Genomic DNA, 18,569 nt, shown 5'->3' with positions numbered 1-18,569 from the left:
GCTGGTCATCTAGGAGACACATGGCCGTGAGTCCCTGACTTTGGAAAATACGATGCTTCACGCTTCAAACTGCCTGCCTTGTAAAGCTTGTGGGCTTAGGGCAGCCACTACTGATTTCAACCATTCATAGCTTCTGTGGTGACCTCTCTCTGGCTTCTTTGCCGTCCATTATTCTAGATATTGGAGTTTTGACCTACCCATAAAGCCCAGAATCTCCACCGGTGGCCTCGGACAGCTTTAGGTTCCCATTGCCTTTCCCGATTTGTCAGGTGCTGATCTCCTGCCAAGAGGTTGAAGACAACCTAGTGGGAGAAGAATGAGATATTAAATTTCTCATCAGTTATTTCTCGTCACGAAAGATACTGCATTTTATTGTGGTAGATGGAGCATTCAGCTCAAAGAAAGCACAGCTACATGTATCTCCATCCTTAGAAGCAGGACCCAGATACGTTACATTTTTCCTTTCCCTTGGGACTGAGAAATAATGTGAAGAAAAGGATTCTCCATTATTCTCCATCATTTAATGTTTGTTGAATGAATGAATCTCTTCTGGACTGAGAGAAGTTCATTAATCCACAGAGCTGAGATGTGAAGGGGGAGCTTGGTGCTCTGTGGCTGGCAGGGATCTAGACGTGCACGTGCCTGACAGGGTTACATGACCTTCCCAGGTGCTCAAGGAACGTCTGTCCCCCTGGAGACATCATCCTGCCACCACCTGCTAGGGCTTCTAAGAGAAAGCTAGCTTGACGCCATTGGACAGAACACGGGAGGCCCAGGCTGCAGTGACAGCCCTGCCACTGCCCGTTGCCTTGTACCTGAGGGTGATTCAATGGCCTCTCTGGCCTTCGTCATACTCATAAAGTATGGATAATAATTTAGTAATCCATAGGGTGTTGTGAGAAGCAGATAACAGTGGATAGGGAAATGTTTTGTAAGCCATAACAGGCTGTGCAGATGTTATCATTCAAGCAGATCAGAATATAGGGAAGTTTGTCCTTCAAACTCAGCAGGGGAAGAAGATGAGTTCTCAGGCTCTGAAAGAAGGATTGTTGGGACACTGTGTGCAAAAGTCTTTTCTTGGGAAAATCTATAGAGGGGACTGTTGTAAATAGCCCTCGCTGCCTGGGATTTTAGACTTCCCTTCTGCTTTGTTCCCCTGAAAGAGACATCCTAGATAAAATGGTCAAAACCAACATCTCCACACCCATATTTTCTGGTTTTACCCTGGAGGGGTGGTACTTCCACATTCTTTAGTGTGGAATGTTCCTTTCCAAGGGGCTCTTAGAACTATCTTGGAAAAGATGTCTTGTATAAAAGTACAGGCATTTCCTATAGATATTGCCGGTTCGGTTGCAGATCATCGCAATAAAGTGAATATTGCAACAAAGCGAGTCACACGAAATTTTGTTTCCCCAGTGCATGTAAAAGTTATGTTTACACTAAACCGTAGTCTATTAAGTGTGCAATCGTATTATCTCTAAAAATCAATGTATATGCCTGAATTAAAAAGCACTTTATTGCTAAAAAAATGCTGACAATCATCTGAGGCTTGCGGGAATCATAAGCTTTTTGCAATGGTAACAGTAAAGACCGCTGAACACAGATCACAATAACAAATATAATAATAATGAAATAATTATGAAATAATGAAATAATGAAAAAATTGGAAATATTACGAGTATCACCAAAACGTAATACACAGAGACACGAATTGAGCAAATGCTGCTGGAAAAATGGTGCCGATAGACTTGCTTAACGCAGGGCTGCCACAAACCTTCAGTTTGTAAAAAACAACAACAACAAAACAAACAACAAAAAAAACCTCACAATATCTGCAAAGCACAATAAAATGAGGTATGCCTGTGTTAAGTTTTTGTTTCTCTTTTTTCCAAGGGCAGAAAAAAAGAACAATGTTTGCATGGCTCTTCTGCTAGGTGCTAGGCATTTGATATACCACCTTCTTTTTTGTGTGTGTGTGTGGTACGCAGGCCTCTCACTGTTGTGGCTTCTCCCATTGTGGAGCACAGGCTCAGCGGCCATGGCTCACGGGCCCAGCCGCTCCGCGGCGTGTGGGATCTTCCCGTACCGGGGCACGAACCTGTGTCCCCTGCATCGTCGGGCGGACTCTCAACCACTGTGCCACCAGGGAAGCCCCTGATATACCACCTTCTTGAATCCCCTGGCAATCCTGTCAGGTAGAGATTACTCTTTTTTTTTCTGAACTTTTTAAAAAAAAATTTATTTTATATTGGAGCACAGTTGATTAGCAATGTTGTGTTAGTTTTAGGTGTACAGCAAAGTGATTCAGTTATTCATATACATGTATCTATTCTTTTACAAATTCTTTTCACATTTAGGTTATTACAGAATATTGAGCAGAGTTCCCTGTGCTATACAGTAGGTCCTTGTTGGCTATCTATTTTAACTATAGTAGTGTGTACATGGCAAGATATTACTCTTATTTCATAGACAAGGAGACCTAAGCCCAGAGAGGTGAAGTCACTTATCTAGGTCCAAGGTAAGAGATGGGATTCAGACCAAGGTTTTTCTGGCTCCACAGTCAGTGCATCTTTCACCACCATGTGCTCTCTTCTTTCCAAAATGTCTCTCCTAATGTTTCTCCAAATTTCCCCTCCGGAACAGTTCAATATTTGTGAATTTGTGGCCAGTTGAGCTCTTGTACATCAGAAAAGACAGGAAGAGGAGCTGTCTGAGAGTTGGAGACTCCCTCCCTCCAGACTGCGGCCATTCTCGGGCAAGGACTGATTGACGGATCCCTTTCTCTCCACTCGTAGCTTAATTGCAATGCTTTCCCACTTTATTAGTTTCCAGATTCCGTGCCAAGCGCTTTAAAAGGCAGGTAGGGGAGAATTCTTCTCTGCTCGCTGGCAGCCTGCCATCACCCCCCGAATCTGTTGCTTGCTGTTTCAGAAAGGGATCCACATTGAAGGCATTTTTCTCAGCCGTGAAATTTACATATCATAACCTTGCTGACTGAAGCAGAAATGAGGGCTCCAGGGGCAGGAGTATGGGCCCGAGTGGGGACAGAGCCTTTGCAGGGGGGAGAGGGAGGGGGAGGGAAGGGCTTATTTTATTACCCGGGAATAAAAACATTGTGAGTAATGAATAAAGTCCGAAAGCAGTAAATCTGGAACTCCAGAGTTACGTGTGTAACGTGTTGGAGAACAATTTAAGCCCTCGCCTCTTCTGCAGAAGCGAGGTATTTGGGCAGCCCGAATTTCATTAAATGGTCTTTTAAGGGTTAGGATTACAAGAAGCCAAACCCGGCTGGTTCATAATGATGATTTATGGCTGTGTTGTCGACTCCCCGACCCTTCTGTACAAGGGGATGGAGAAAATACATAATTTGTTGCTCATTAACTCCAAGATCTGTCAGGGCTGCCCCAGAAGCCATGTGGTCCTGGAGTCATGTGTCTGCTAAATGGCTTCAGCCTGGTCCTGTCCTCGAAAATACGCAGTTGCCATTCTACAGTGGAAATTGTTTTTAATAACAATAGAAATAATAAAATGATCTCGATGTATTTCTTCTGTGTGTCTTTCAACTTGAGAGTCAGAATAACTGGGCTCTGTTCTTAACACTGTAAGCTTACTAGCCTCACGTCCTTCAGATAAGTCATTATTTCTCAGTGCCTTAGTATTCCCACCTGTAAACTGGGTGTATTGTCTTCACAGGTTGCAGATTAAATGAAACTGTAAGTTACTAAAGAAACATAAAAGATTGCTAGTATTATTAGGGTTGTTATTGGGAATTTGAGGGGCCATCACATATTCTCTTTTTCATCTTCCCATGAGAGGAGGAAGCATTTTAATTAGCAGCTTGCTATTTGCAAGTCTGTGGCACTGAAAACTGCAGTTTTAGAATGAAGGGATGTTAGAGCTGAAAACAGTCCTTGAGGTGTAATCAAACCCTTTCTCCCTAAGATGGCTGACGCAGAGAGGTGACTCCCCTGAGATTCATCAATAAAATGATGTAAGAGATGCTGATACGCAGTGGGAACCCACATGTTCTTTTTCAGCATCAGATAGGAAATCACGCTCAGGCCATGCAGATTTAGAAACAGTTTCTTAATCTGTGGCAGTGGATGGCTCAAGGAACTCAGGAGCAATCCAAGGGCAGGGATCATTCATGGGGCTTTGGTTCTGCTCCTTGCCTGTGGTGTCATCTCCAGGGAAGGGTATACCGTTCCTCTGCTACTGCTTATTACCTTTGTTTGGTTGGGAGGCTACTGGCGGAGGTGGCACAGGAGAGCTGGGAATAAATGTCTTTGCCGTTATGAAGGAATGAATCACGGAGTCTCGTGCCCTCGTTTTGCAAATGGAGAAACTAACTTATCCCAAGTCACTCAGTGAGTAGGGACTCGAGCCCTGGCCCCTTGACTCCTAGTTTAGTGCTTTTCCCCCCCATGTCTAACGTCACGTGGGCATGATTTATAAATAAAGAAGAATAAGAAAGAGAGAACATGATGGTGGTAACAAACATCTGGAATGTGTTAGCCTGTAAGGTTACATAGGGTAAAAGTATAAACAGGTTCAAAAGGGGAATTAGACCATGAATGGTAGGAAAGAATGCTGGGTGGAGGGTTAGAACACCTGGGTCTAATCTTTAGATGTGAGTTAATTTGGACCTCGGTTTCTTCCGTATATAATGGAGCCTTTCATTTATGACCGGCTAGGCTTCTCAGATTTTAATCTCTGCAGCATGTTGTCAAAGGACTCTTAGTAATGTTTAGATGACATTTCCAATTTTGCAATAAAACAACTGTGAGGACCACCATCCTGCTCCCTTTCATTCATTTGTTCCTTCATCTGATCGTCCTAAGTGGCTACGCCAGGATGCCAGACCAGACTGGCCTTTGATCAGCTCTCTCTAATATAGAGTCATATGATCTAGGAAACTCAATATGATCTAGGAAACCAAAGGGTAGCACTTAGAAATATCAAGTATTTGTAAACACAGAATCACTGTATAAATGTTAGCGGTGCTGGTAGCTGTTGTCACGACTGCACCTGCTCGCCCCTGGGCCCAGCTGGAATTTCGTGGCCATCCTCCCCCGAGACTTGGGAGCCCTGGACTTGGATCAGATCCCTAGCCTCGACGCCTTCCCTAGCTGTAAAAGAATGACGGGACACTTTGAGAAGGACTGCCCGGATGTGTCAATCTATTGCTTCCCTTGTGGTTGTGAACATGTTCTCTGTTCCCTGAAAGGGCAAGTGTGTCTCATCAGTGTGGCCTAACCCCGTGAGGAAGTGTGAAAGGGACTTTGTGGTGAGTGGTGAGTTGAACATCGCTGTCCCTGGACTCTGGTTGCATCCAGGAAGTGGCCAGGGCTGTGCCGTGGAGTTAAGACAAGGGCAGCAGGCTGTGTGGTGGTACATCACCGGCGCAGAACTGGTCCTCGGCTGTGTAGGCAGCAGAGGCGTTTTGAGTCAGCTGCCCACCCCCCGTTCTTAATGTAAAACCCGACAGTTTTGGTTAAGGTGCTTTCCCTCCCCGAGCCTCAGTCCACCTCCTGGTGGTCCTGAGGAGTTCATAAAATAAAGTGTATAAAAAATAAATACTGGTATGCAATAGATAATCAATAGTTGGTGGCCCTTTTCTTTTTCTTTTTTTTTTTTTCTCTTTAAAGTAGTGATAAATCGCCCCTGAGCATTAAGGAGTAGGCACTGTGGGATGGAGGAAGGGTATGATCTGAAGGGCCTTGTATAAAAGTTTCTTGGTTTGTAGGCCAGTGTTCTTTTCATCATGCGTTACTTCTAAAGAGTAAAATGAAAGAATCACTTTCTATGACCCAACAGGGCATTTCCCATCCATGTTACCACCTTTCCAGCAGTGACTACGGAGATTTAAGTTATTTCAGAAGGACGCCAGGTAGGTGGCAGAGCCTGGATTCAAACCCAGGACTGGGTCTGGGGGCATTCGCCCTTTCCCACAGAAACCTCGGCCGTGGCTCGACATGGCACAGATTGAGGCCCGGTGTAAAGTTAGATCATTGTTGGTGATCCTTTACCCCAAATCCCAGAATCCGGAAATTTGCTTAGGCCCTCAGACCATGACCTTGATTCTTCAATAGCTAAGTCATTATTTGTCTCTCTCTTTGTTTTAAAATATATGCGTGTGTGTGTATAATATATTTTTATATATTATTTATTTTTATATATTATATATTTGCATATAAATAATTCAACTGCATATTTTTCTTGTCACAAAAATACTATATGGCCATGTAGAACTTTTTAAAACAAGGAAAAAATGACTGTGTTAGCACATTAATCTTTTCTCCTGTGCATATTTATGTCTGTATACTTCTTAAATAGAAAATTGGGATGTTCTAGATTATAACTTGGAGTTATGTACTGAATATCTCTTATGTCAGTAGATATCCTTTACGCCTCACTTTTGTTGATGGGTCTTGATACTGCCTAACCCCCATCCATTGTCTTTCAGATCATCACAGGGGAATTCTACCGCATCTATTACCTGAAGGAGAAGTCCCGGTCCACGATTCAGAATCCCTATGTGGCAGCCCTCTATAAGCAAGTGGGCTGCTTCCTCTTTGGCTGTGCCATCAGCCAGTCCTTCACAGACATTGCCAAAGTCTCCATAGGGCGCCTGCGTCCTCACTTCTTGAACGTCTGCAACCCTGATTTCAGTCAAATCAACTGCTCCGAGGGCTACATTCAAAACTACAAATGCAGAGGCGATGACAGCAAAGTCCAGGAAGCCAGGTGAGACCCCACCTCCCGTGGCACTGTGTCCATGCCTTTGCTGTAGGCAGTTCAGTGAGCACCTACTTAGTAGGGTACCAAGTTCAGAGCTGGGCCCCGGTTTAGATGCGTGAATAAAGCAGAGTCCACATTCTTAAGGAACTCACAGTCAGATGATTGAGACAGATAGTAAATAAACAGTTGCAATAGAGCATTGCTAAGTCCATTGGTTCATTCTTTCTTTCTTTGTTTCGTTTATTCACACATTCATGGGTGCCTGCTAGGTTCCAGGCAAACCACTACCAAGGATGCAAAAATGAACAAGGCAGTGCTGCTTTCGGGGTCACTGTCTAGGGAGGGAAGATGCACAGACATGTACCGGGGATATGAATACGGCCCTTACACTGCCCTCTCTTGCTCTTACAGGAGGTCCTTCTTCTCTGGCCACGCCTCCTTCTCCATGTACACCATGCTGTATTTGGTGGTAAGTACTTTGATTCCAGTGGAGTCCAGCCCTAGCTTCAATCCTGTCTGTGCAAAGAGCCATCAGAATTGTTAGGGACAGACTTCACTGAGAAATCTTTGAAAAAGAAGTTAGATAGAAGAATTAGCTTCTATTCTGAGCTCTGCCACTGAGTTAGCAGAAGTTGTTTCACTTTCCAGACTTTTCCCATGTTTCAAATAAAAATAATATTTACCATGGCTGCTTGATAAGGATTGAGCACCCATTTTGGAATGATTAAGTGATAAAGACACTTGTATAACATTTTATGGTAATAAGCACCGTTTTCTGAAAATCCATGAACTCAGTTGATCCTTTCAGAAGCCTTATGTTATAAGTAATATTATCTCTACTGTGGGAAAGAATTACTCAGTAAGTCTTAGAGAATTAAAGCAAACTGCCAAAGTTTACGTAGACACCAGAACTATCGCTCAAATCCATGCCTTGTGCTCGAATTCCTCGTAATGTTCTCCGTGCCATTCCTCCCCCACCCTCTACTGATGGAAGGGCTTTAAAAATCATTGTGTGACTACAGAGTGATTTTGAGTTTTACAGAATCCTTCTGCATCCCTGAGCACACGTGACCTCATAATAGCACAGTGAAGTAGGAAATCCTTGGCCCCATTGCTCAGATCCAGACACCAAGGCCCAGAGAGGATCAGTAGTGTGTTGGAGGACCTTCAGATAGTGGTAGAGCCATGGTCTGAGGTCCCCTGTTGCCCTCGCCATGCCATGCTTCCTGGAGATGCCAGGATGGTGCAGGTTAAGCGCCTTGCTCCCCTCCAGCTGCCACACAGACAGACAGCCGCTGGTCTGTTTCTTTTTGTCAATTAAATATGGTCCCACTGCCGTTCCTTTCCCCTTGAATGAGGTCCGTGTGCCAAAGAACTTCCTGCTTTTGGCTGCTTTGATGGAGTTCAGAGCGAGAAGGCGCTGAAAGGTCAGATGTAGCTCAGAGGAGCATAAGCTGTTTGGAAAAAGAACATTTTGATTTCAACTTATTTGAAAAGCATAATTAGGAGTTGGAAAATCAACAGAGAGGTTTTTTTTGTTTTGTTTTGTTTTTTCCCCCGAATCCTTTCTAAGTCTGGAGGCCTCCAGGCTTCCTGTTACCTAGGATACAGAGCTAAGAGGTAGGCCCCAACCTCTAAAAACATTAAATGTGGATTTTAAAAATTCATGGAGAGCACTTCCCACCATTCTTCATTTTTTGTTGTTGTTTTAGTTTTTGCTTTGCTCTTAGGAAGGACAATTTAGCAGCAATATTTTGTTTCCTGTTCCATTTATATTTTACCCAGGGCTGGAAGCAATTTTACAAAATATAATTCAGTGTTTTGTAAAGTAAAAGTGCTGACAGGTTTCTGGTACCTTCTAGGTGCCAGGCACTGTGTCACACTCAAGCTATACCTTTCGATTCTCTCAATAACCCGGTGAGATGTGTTTTTTTGATTTTTTGGCGGTATGTGGGCCTCTCACTGTTGTGGCCTCTCCCGTTGCGGAGCACAGGCTCCGGACGCGCAGGCTCAGTGGCCATGGCTCACGGGCCCAGCTGCTCCGCGGCATGTGGGATCTTCCCGGACCGGGGCACGAACCCGTGTCCCCTGCATCGGCAGGCGGACTCTCAACCGCTGCGCCACCAGGGAAGCCCATGAGATGCGTTTTGATTACACTGTTTTCAGTTTCAAACAAACAAACAAACCTGAATCTAAGAGGTATTTGAAGGCTGGTCCTCATGATCCCGCATCGTTGTATGTTCTTTTCATTGTGCTGCGTGACAAAAAATAAGGCCAAACAAACGTCTGCAGGATAGACTTACAGAATATAAGCTCCAACCCTAATTTCAATGTCGCTTGAAGGTGACCTGCCTTTCTTCAGATCTGCTTTAATGGGTGAGATGCCCCCCTCCCCCCAGCACCCATCACCTCCTGGAAGCTATGATCATAGCAAGAGCTCTCTGTGGGGGTGATGGGTGAGGAGTAGATTGTGATTGAATGTTTATTTGCATCTTTGAGGGAGGAAAAAATTATAGTGCCTTTATATTCTAGGAAGGAAGGAAGGTAGGGAGGGAGGGAGGGGAGGACGAAAGAAGAAAGGAGACAGCCTCATTAATCCTTCATCTCTGAAGCATATTTTTACACACACTCCCCCGTGCACACACCGCACACTCTTCAGAGCTCTTGCGAACATACATTCACAACTCACAGACACCCACATATACAACGTGCAAACACAGGGCTCTCCTGTTAGCTCGAAGATTATCTTGTCTTAAAACAACCTCTGCAGGTAAGGGCTAAGAAGTAAGGAGGACAGTGCCCTTCACCAGGGCTCCTTTTTATGTGATATTACACAGAAATCTCAACTCTTTGAAAGTCCAATTTGCAAAGCTTTCTAAAGGAATTTTGAAGAACACCGTTGCCTCCTGTCTGGGGAAGTGGGAAATCCTGCAGTCCATCAGAGAAGCCCCTAGACTCCTCCGACAGGGCTTTTATATTGGGCTGCAGGAAGTGCCGGAGCAGCACTTGGCCTCCCACAGAGCCCCGTGGGCTTTTATGAAGGCAGCCTGTGATCCACAGCTTCTCTGGAGCCTTGGGGAGAAGCCCGTTTGAACCAGCTGGGCATGGCATTGACAATGTTTGCCTTTAGAGTCGGACAGACCTGGGTGACTCTGGCCATGCCAATTACTAGCTGTGGAACCGGGAGTTGATTACTTAGGTTTTCGAACCTCAGTATACTCATCTGTCAAGGGGAGACAATTGTGTCTGTTTTTGCAGAGTTGTTGCCAGTTTTCTTCTCTGGGCCCTGCTTTCCCCATCCGTCAAATGTAAGAGTGGAATTAGAAGGTGTCTTCTGAGTCTCAATCTCTGTGGTTCTATTTAAAAGCAGTTTGGACTACGTGCTGAAAGAGAAGATGGGAGGCACTCAGAGACAGTTTTGCCCAGATTCCCACGGAGTTCAGAGAGTGGCGGACCAGAAGCGCCAGCCATCCCTTCACCAGGCCTTTCAGTTCCAGCCACCATCTAGAGCCTCCCGTGGCTTTGGAGGGTGCTCCATATTAGGTTTTGATTTGTAAAATGGATAGCTTGGAAAAACCATGCTCCAAACACCAAATTATCTCTGGGCATGGAAGCTTAAGGATGAGGTTAAGGCCTGTCAGAGATTAATGCAAATTCTAATCAGAGAAATCCCGCAGCCTATATAAACATAAACGGTGCTTCCTACCCTTGAGCCCTGGTCTGAACTCCAGAGGACCACATCTGGATTGGCCCCGCGCCTCCATGGTCAGGGATTAAGGATGGCCTGGCTGTCTGGATAAAATGGCAACACAGGAGCCAGGCACCAATTCACATAGCACACCTGGAGTTACCTCTGTTGTACCAGGCATGCTGCTGCCTTCTGGGGCTGCTAGATGAATCAGACATGGGCCCTGCCCTCAAGGAGCTCACCTATGCTTTCAACGTTCATCATTCAGCATGTATTTAGTGAGTGGCTATTATGCACCAAGCCCCATGCCAGGGGTGGGGATATAGCGATTGGCAAGGCATGGGCATGGCCCTTGGGGAGTTCAGTCTAGAGGAACAGGTGGACAGTAACGATAGTCTGGTCCATGCTACAGGAGGGCCCGGGGTGTATAGGTTATTATGGAACCTCAGAATTGTGGCACCCTGGCTAAGCTGGAGTGGAGAGCAGAAGCCGGGGAAGGCTTCCCTTAGGTAGTCACGGGATGGTGGGAGGGTTGGAAGGACTGCCAGGTGCACAGGTGGAAAGGAGGATGGTGATGTGGGATCTGCAGGCGTTCAGTTGAGTAGGGCTTTGATGGCTGGTAGGAAGCAGGGCGTGGAGGGTGCAGTGAGAGCTGAGAAGACCCTGGGGGTCGTCAGCCCCGGCTCCTCCTTCTGCAACTCAGATCAGGCAACAGCAAGTTTGGGTGAGCCCTTTCCTGGACTGCCGAGCTCCTCTCCTGGGAATTGCACCTCGCCCCTCCCCTTCCTCAGGACACTTTGTCAGAGGAGCCTTCCCTGGACGCCCCCTCCTATACTCCCTAACTCCCTTTGCAGCCTTATTTTTTCCCCCAATTTCTCACCATCTGACATACTCTGTGTATCTCCACCAGATAAATTATAAGCTTCATGAAGGAGAGGTTTTTGGTCTCTTGATTCACTGCTGTTTCTCACTTCCCAGTGTCTGATACTTAAGTATGCAATGAATGATGAACGAATGAACGGATGGATGGATGGATGAAGGATGGATGGATGGATGGATGGATGAATCCCGCGTCTTTTGACACTCCCAGGCCGTGCTCCTTTTCCATTCCAATCAGAACTTTGTTCATCTCCTCATCACTGACTTGATAGATCACAAAGGGCCTGTGTGATGTAGGGAAGGCCTTTGCTGCCTCTTTGCTGAACTGTTTACCTTTGGACTCTTCACTGTGGTGCCCGTGAATACTGTTGATGTGTCAGAGGGTTTGTTGGGTACCAGGGAAGTGGCTGTGCTCTGATAGCCATGTTCTCTGGCCTCTGGTTGTTAGTCATTGAGCTTTTGTTCAACATGTTTAGAATCCTGGAGCAGTGGGGTCTGGTATGCCCACGACACATGCCCACAGATCCTGGGAGTGTCTGGTGAAACCCCTTCCGGGAACAAGATTGTTGTTTCCAAGGGGGGATAAACCACAGCACCAGATGTTTTTCCTCTTCTTCCTGCCTGCCTCATCCATCCATCCATCCATCCATCCATCCATCCAGCAGTTTCTGAGTACCTGTTCTATGCCAGACCTTGTGTGAGCACCTGGGGACACCAAAAGAGCTCACATTTTGTGAGGAAAGCCTGAAAAATATTTAAATAGTTGCAAATCAGTTGGCTAAGTTCTCTGATAGTGGTGGACTGAGGGATTGGAGCCCGGAGGAAAGGACTATTAACTCTGCTCTGAGTCAGTTTACAGGCTCTCCTGAGCTTAAGATCTGGTAAGAGACTCTTCTATTCTAACTCTTACAAAAGCTATACACCTGTGTTTGAGACGTGCGTGCTATAAAAGTGTGTGACAGGTGAATTAGAGGAGCCTGAATTTCCATATGTCCCATTCGGGTTGTCCTTTAGTCCATGACGCCGGTATAGTCCCCTCAGATTGCTTCTCCAGAGACAGAAGTCCAATACAAAAGACCAATACTTGACATGCAAAGCACTAATTCCCGAAGGAAGCCAGGTGGTTCTGTGGTTACAGCATGGACTTAAAAGAGGCAAATCTTACTCAATGGAAATCATGGCCATTGTTACCTTGAGCAGGTGACATGGCCTCTCTTGGTCTGCTTCTTCATCTGTAAAATGGGCACAATGGTGTCTGCCTACCAGGATGGTTGTAACAATTGCAGGGGATATAATTTAAAGCACTTCGCTCGGTGTCGAAGAGCTCAGCAAACCAGTAGTTTCTTTTTCTCCCCCTGATAGTGGCAGAAAACAAGATCCGATTCCCTTCTAAAGGAGGAGAAAGTCAACTAAAAACTCCTCTTTGTCCTGAACGTAGTTGAATAACTTCCCAGTTCTGCACCACGTAGAGTCACCAGGCACGTGAACCTGAGCCATGGAGGAGATGGGAGAAGGGAGAAAGTTTCTCCCATGGGTGTCAGCGATCTTGGACAGACTTCCAGGAAGAAAGAGGGCAGGGACAGGGGAAGGACAAAAGCCTCCTTCTCACTCTTAGCAGAGAGCTCCCAAGAGCAATGGAAATGAAGCCAGAGGACAGTACAGACCTGTTTCACCAGTATGCAAATTGTGTAATGAAACACAAATGACTTAGCAAGACCCAGTGAAACTCACCCCAGTCTGACTTGCTGGTTCAGCCCCAAGCTGGCTTGAACTCAGCCAGATCTTTCTAAGGAGGTTTTGTTAGAATTCCACAGGATCCCAGTTTTGAAGCTCAGACCAGGAAGAAGAGAGCTCCATTTCTGGAGTGAGTTCTGTGTGCCGAGGACTTTCATATACATCGGGGGGCGGTGGGGGGGACAGACATACACCTTTCTATTGTAAACTCCATATCTACAATCAGCAGTTTTATTTTAGCAACTGGAAGAAAAATCTTAGTCCCAGAAAGGGATTGAAAGATTATATTCTTTTTTTGTGTGAAGGAACTTGTTTTATTCATGTCTGTGTCTTTCACAGTTTTGAACAGAATAGATGCTCACAGTATTTTTTTTTAAGTGAACGAATCTCCTTATGTGACATATGGGAAAGCAGAAATCCAGAGACGCAGAGTGCCTTGTCCAGGGTCGGACAGCTGGTGTGTAGCAGAGAAAAGATTCAAATCCAGTTGCTCTGTTTGCAAGTCAGGCACTTTCTGTGGCATTGCACTGACACACAGGAAGTGGATTCTCTGAACACAGAGACCTTCACACAGGTGGGGAATTGAAGACAGAGAGGACAGGACCTCAGGGCTGCAGATGGCCAGGAGAGGTCCAGCTGTGCTCACCCCTTTCTTAACCACCCGTTTCAGGGTGCCTGGGACTTTGCTGAAGCCCCTGCAGGAGCTTTGATTCTGGGAGAGGCTCCTTGCTATTTGGTCTAGGACAGGGCATTACATCCTTGGGGCCACAAGGTTTGACTCCCTCTCCTGAGTAAGGGTTACCTGCCCCCTGTGGAGTGGGAATGAATGGAGCCTCCTGACCCACATAGTATCCCCAGGTCAGGTTTCCAAGGGAGCAGGGTGTTCCAGAATGTACTCACTGATTCTGGTGAGGCCCGAGCCTCTGGCCTGGAGTGAGTGGCTCTTGTGAACTGGGCTTTCAACTGGCAAAATCCAATCCATTCAGCACTTAGATTGGGTAGGGCAGAGGGTGTTATCAGATCCTTTGGTCAACCTCAAAGCCTGTTGCCCTCAGCTGACTTTTCAAATCTAAAGTAGTCCCTTGGGTGAAAGGTCATTGTGCAATCGCTTTCTTAGTAATTCGCTTGTTTTGGTGAAATGAACAAAGTCATTGAGTCAATCTCATCTATCAAAGCGAAAGGGTGACATCGATTTCTATAAAGAGTGCCTGGAGTCCCTGTCTCACGCCAGGCAGGGTCCTGTGATGTCTCATTTGATCCTGGCAACCCTAAGAGGAAGATGTTGTCCTGCCGGTTTCACAGAGAAAGAGACTGAGGCCTAGAGAAGTTAGTGAGTGGTAGAGCTGGGACTGGAATCAGGGCTGTCTCACCCCAAAATTCACTTTGCTACTGCTGTGCCCCAGCTACAGACACCAGGATCCACCCTGAGATCTTGAGACATTTCTCAATAAATGTGTCAGTTGCTGATGGATTTGGGGGCGCGAGCTTCCATCTGCCCACTCATTCCGTGCCTGACTGCTTCCCGAAGGGATTCTTTCCCCAAGAGGGCCCCTCACTTCTTTCTATATCCTGAGCATTCCCTTTCTGAAGCTATTCTGATGACAAGTCTCTTCCTCCCTCCTCAAGTTCCTCTCATGTATTTGCTTTTTCCTTATATTAAGCTCCAGCCTTCAGTATCTGAGTCAGTGGAAGGGGAGATGTGTGCCTCGTCCGGTTGGGAAACCCACCCTTCCTCTGTCCCACCCTGATCTCCAGGGCCCGTGACCTAAAGTCTACATGGAGGGGGCAGGGAGAGATGGAGGATTTTGAACAGTCATTTTTTGAGGACCTGCAGATTTTTAAATTGAGGGAAATGAGAAAACCTTGAGGTTATTAGGTCCAAATTAAGAGAAAAAAAAACCCATGGTTAGAGGATAAAAGCATCTGTTTTTTGAGCAGTACATGGTGCCAGGCACTTAGCACCAATCTGTGATACAGCCTGTGAAACAGTGGTTGTTACACTTATTTCACATGGGCGAAAACTGAGGCTCCATGAGGTTTTTCTCTTTTTTTTTGGGCTGCACCCCGCAGCTTGAGGGATCTTACTTCCCCTGACCAGGGATCCAACCCACACCCTCAGCAGTGAAAGCATGGAGTCCTAACCACTGGACCACCAGGAATTCCCCAATGAGGTTTTTCTGGTGAAAACCTGTGCCCCTTCCGTTGCCCACCCCGCCCCTGTCCATGGCCAAGACTGGCTGGAGGAAGGCCAGACCATGGTGGTCACGCTACATAGGGCCTAGTCCTTCTTCCCTGAACTTGCTAGTGTCTTAGAGACCGGGTTGAGTTGGAGCTATCCACATCATTCTCACTCTCAAAAAGGAAGAGATTTCTTTGATTCGTGATTGTAGAATCTGCTGTTTGTTGGGTCATTTCAGCAGAAATGAGGGAGTAGCCTTTGACCTGCAGATTATTTTCTGGGACTGAGTACCTTGCTTAAAATCATTTTACACCATGGCCTACGGTACCATTTCCCAATTGTGATTCATTAGGTAGATACTCTGTAAAAATAATGTCTTGTAAGTGATGAAAATAAACATTTAGTATTTACCAATCTTTTTTAAAAAGACCCTTAGTATTCCATAGAGTATGGTTTGGGAAAGACTGACCTACTAAATAAAGGCCACGTTCATTAGTTTGACCTCCAGTCCCCTTCATGAACTGCCTGTGTTTGCCTCTGTAGCCCTGTGTTTCACCCCGTCCCCCATCCCCTGCCCCATACCCCCTTTTCTGCTATTACAGAACTTCAAGAAGTTCTCTGCTGCTCTGATTGCTGCCTCATAAGCCTTTGTTCTGCCTGGAATACACACCCCCTCATACACACCATCCCCTTAACTCCTAGAAAATACCTATTCATGTTTAGGATTCAAGTCAAGTATACCTTCCCCTTAGTAACTGACCTTGGTCCCCCCAACTTCTTTCCTAGTTTCTATAAAGCCCATAAGTGCACTTACATGTTTTCATATGTTCCTCCAACTGTATGCTCGTAGGGCAGGAATTATAACTTCTCATTTCTGTGTCCTTAGCACCTATCATAGTGCCTGGCTTATTTATTGAGCTGTGTGTGCGTGCGTGCGTGTGTGTGTGTGTGTGTGTGTGTGTGTGTGTGTGTGTGTGTTTATTTATTTATTTATTGGCTAGTTCCACAGGTTTGGCCTTTTAGGTTAATTTTAGAATAATTTTTTAAGGTTTTTTTCTCTAAACCTTTTTAGGATGTTCCTAGGAATCTGATTAAGTTTACATATTAACTTTTGAGTTTATAAGTTGAGGGTTCTTATAAATGGGTGTTCTTATAAATAAAAATCCTAGCGATCTATTCAAATTGTCCTTTATGTCCTTGGCTTCATAAAGGCTCTATGCAGTTCTTGGTAAGCTAATAACTATTTATAGCATCATCTTGGCCATTATGCTGACTTTTTTTTTTTTTTGCGGTATGCGGCCCTCTCGCTGTTGTGGCCTCTCCCGTCGCGGAGCACAGGCTCCGGACGCGCAGGCTCAGCGGCCATGGCTCACGGGCCCAGCCGCTCCGCGGCATGTGGGATCTTCCCGGACCGGGGCACGAACCCGCGCCCCCTGCATCGGCAGGCAGACTCTCAACCACTGCGCCACCAGGAAGGCCCCATTATGATGATTTTATCTCTTCTTTTAGATTTTTAACTGGGTATTTTTTATTCTTGCAAAACGATTGGTTTTTATCACTTGTTTAGTGGCCAACATCATCAGTGCGTTCTCTTTATTATTTTTTATTTGTTCTTACATTTCCCAACAATACATTTATATAATTTCGTAGTGATTATAAAGTTGCCTGCTGTTTTCCGGGCCTGGGTTTTTTTTGCAGTTGTCTTCCAAGTCGTTGAGGTTTCAGTGCTAGAGGTTCTTCCTACGCGGGCAAGAGTGACTCTGGAATCTTCCACTCTTCTATCTCCTCAGGTTTACTGCTGGCTTGTCAATCCTGACCACCCAAAGGAAGGTGTCCATTTGTCTCAGGAAGGGCAGAGTCACTCCCTTGCCACTGTCCAGGTCTATCTTTAGGCTGTCAGCCCCTTCCCTCTGCTCTCTTCCCCTCTCTCTGGTCTCCCAGTGCCTTGCTTTGATTTGTAGTCGGAAGTTCCCCTCGTCCCGTTGTGTCTTCCCCCTCATTTCCCAAGTTCCCACAGGAACCTGAGAAGTCTGCTGTGCCCAGAGGTTAGAACGGAAACTGCATCAAGATAACTCCAAGGGACAATGCCCAGCTGACGTCATTGCAACTTCTTTGCCTCCGCCAGAGCGGCTTTTTGGTTTTTTTCTTCCATTTTTCTTCAGGTTACTCTTCTACCCCACCCAGTCCAGTCTCCGTCAACCTCTCTTTGAAAGCTCTCTGGCATTGTCTGGTTGGTTTATGTGTTTCCTCATATTCTAATGCAAAATCCCTAGTTCCAAGTGGTGACTTAGAAGCTTGTTCTTTGATAGAGTTGCTGTCTTTTGAAGCAGAAGCATTCCCTTGTGACTATCATAATAAACCACCCTCCCCCACCCCATCATCATGCTTGTGTTTCCATGACACTCCTGAGAGGCAGGTAGTGTAGGGATTGTATAGCCGTAATCTCCAGGAAAACACACATGCGCATTGAATGAGTTGTCATCAATTGTAAAAAGAAACCTTTACTAACCCCAGTTACTATTCTTTAGTTGGTTTCAATCAAGAAGATGATAAAAGGAAACTCAAGTTTCTGGAGGGTCTAGTACATGCCAGGCCGCGTGCTAAGGCCATTCTCATGAATTCTTTTCCTTGGCTCTTATTAGCTTACCTCCCTAGAAAAGCTCCATTTTTCTTAGTGTTTAGTAGAGGAACTAAGGCTCAAGGTTTAAAAACTTGGGCTTGAGGTCAAGTCCAAGTTGAATGCCCTTTCTTCCAGACCGTTCCATGTGTGGGAATGTCCCGTGTGTCAACCTGGGGCTAGAATGCAGGGGAGCGGCCAGTCACTCAGTGTCTGTTCGTTTTGTCTCCTCCCTCCAGCTGTACCTGCAGGCCCGCTTCACTTGGCGAGGGGCCCGCCTGCTCCGGCCCCTCCTGCAGTTCACCCTGATCATGATGGCCTTTTACACAGGACTGTCCCGCGTGTCTGACCACAAGCACCATCCCAGTGATGTCCTGGCGGGGTTTGCTCAAGGAGCCCTGGTGGCCTGCTGCATAGTAAGTAGCCTCTTGTCCTCAGCACACAAGCAGGGCCCTGGATGGCTTGCTTGTTAAATGTTTCCAGCTCAGTGACCAAAGCCAGGGAGCTCAGTCCTCTTCTCTGCTTGGTGTCTGAGGAGCCATCCTGCCCCAGGAGCCCTTCAGTGAAATGAGGATAATTCCTGCTTCTTTCCAACCTGGGAGTTTTAATCCAACAGATTCTGTGAATCCTTTTCTCCAGAAATACGGAAGGTTCGTGCTCATAGTTGCAATAGCAAGAGGTCTTAGATATTATTCTACTCGCTCACTCTATCCATGCGGGCAGTCAGGGTT

At 46.0% G+C, this 18,569-nt stretch overlaps 1 protein-coding gene across 1 annotated transcript in view; it reads left to right on the top strand.

Moving 5' to 3' along the window:
• Positions 1-18,569, top strand: part of PLPP3 (phospholipid phosphatase 3) — an 82,750-nt gene that overhangs the window by 49,269 nt on the left and 14,912 nt on the right. The window contains exons 3-5 of the mRNA XM_032609588.1: positions 6,467-6,747; positions 7,153-7,210; positions 18,078-18,254. Of these exons, the coding sequence (XP_032465479.1) occupies positions 6,467-6,747; positions 7,153-7,210; positions 18,078-18,254 (516 nt within the window). The remainder of the gene's footprint in view (positions 1-6,466; positions 6,748-7,152; positions 7,211-18,077; positions 18,255-18,569) is intronic.

The sequence above is a fragment of the Phocoena sinus genome, chromosome 1, assembly GCF_008692025.1.
Source record: "Phocoena sinus isolate mPhoSin1 chromosome 1, mPhoSin1.pri, whole genome shotgun sequence".
NCBI lineage: Eukaryota > Metazoa > Chordata > Mammalia > Artiodactyla > Phocoenidae > Phocoena > Phocoena sinus.
This window is presented reverse-complemented; position numbering and strand designations above follow the sequence as displayed.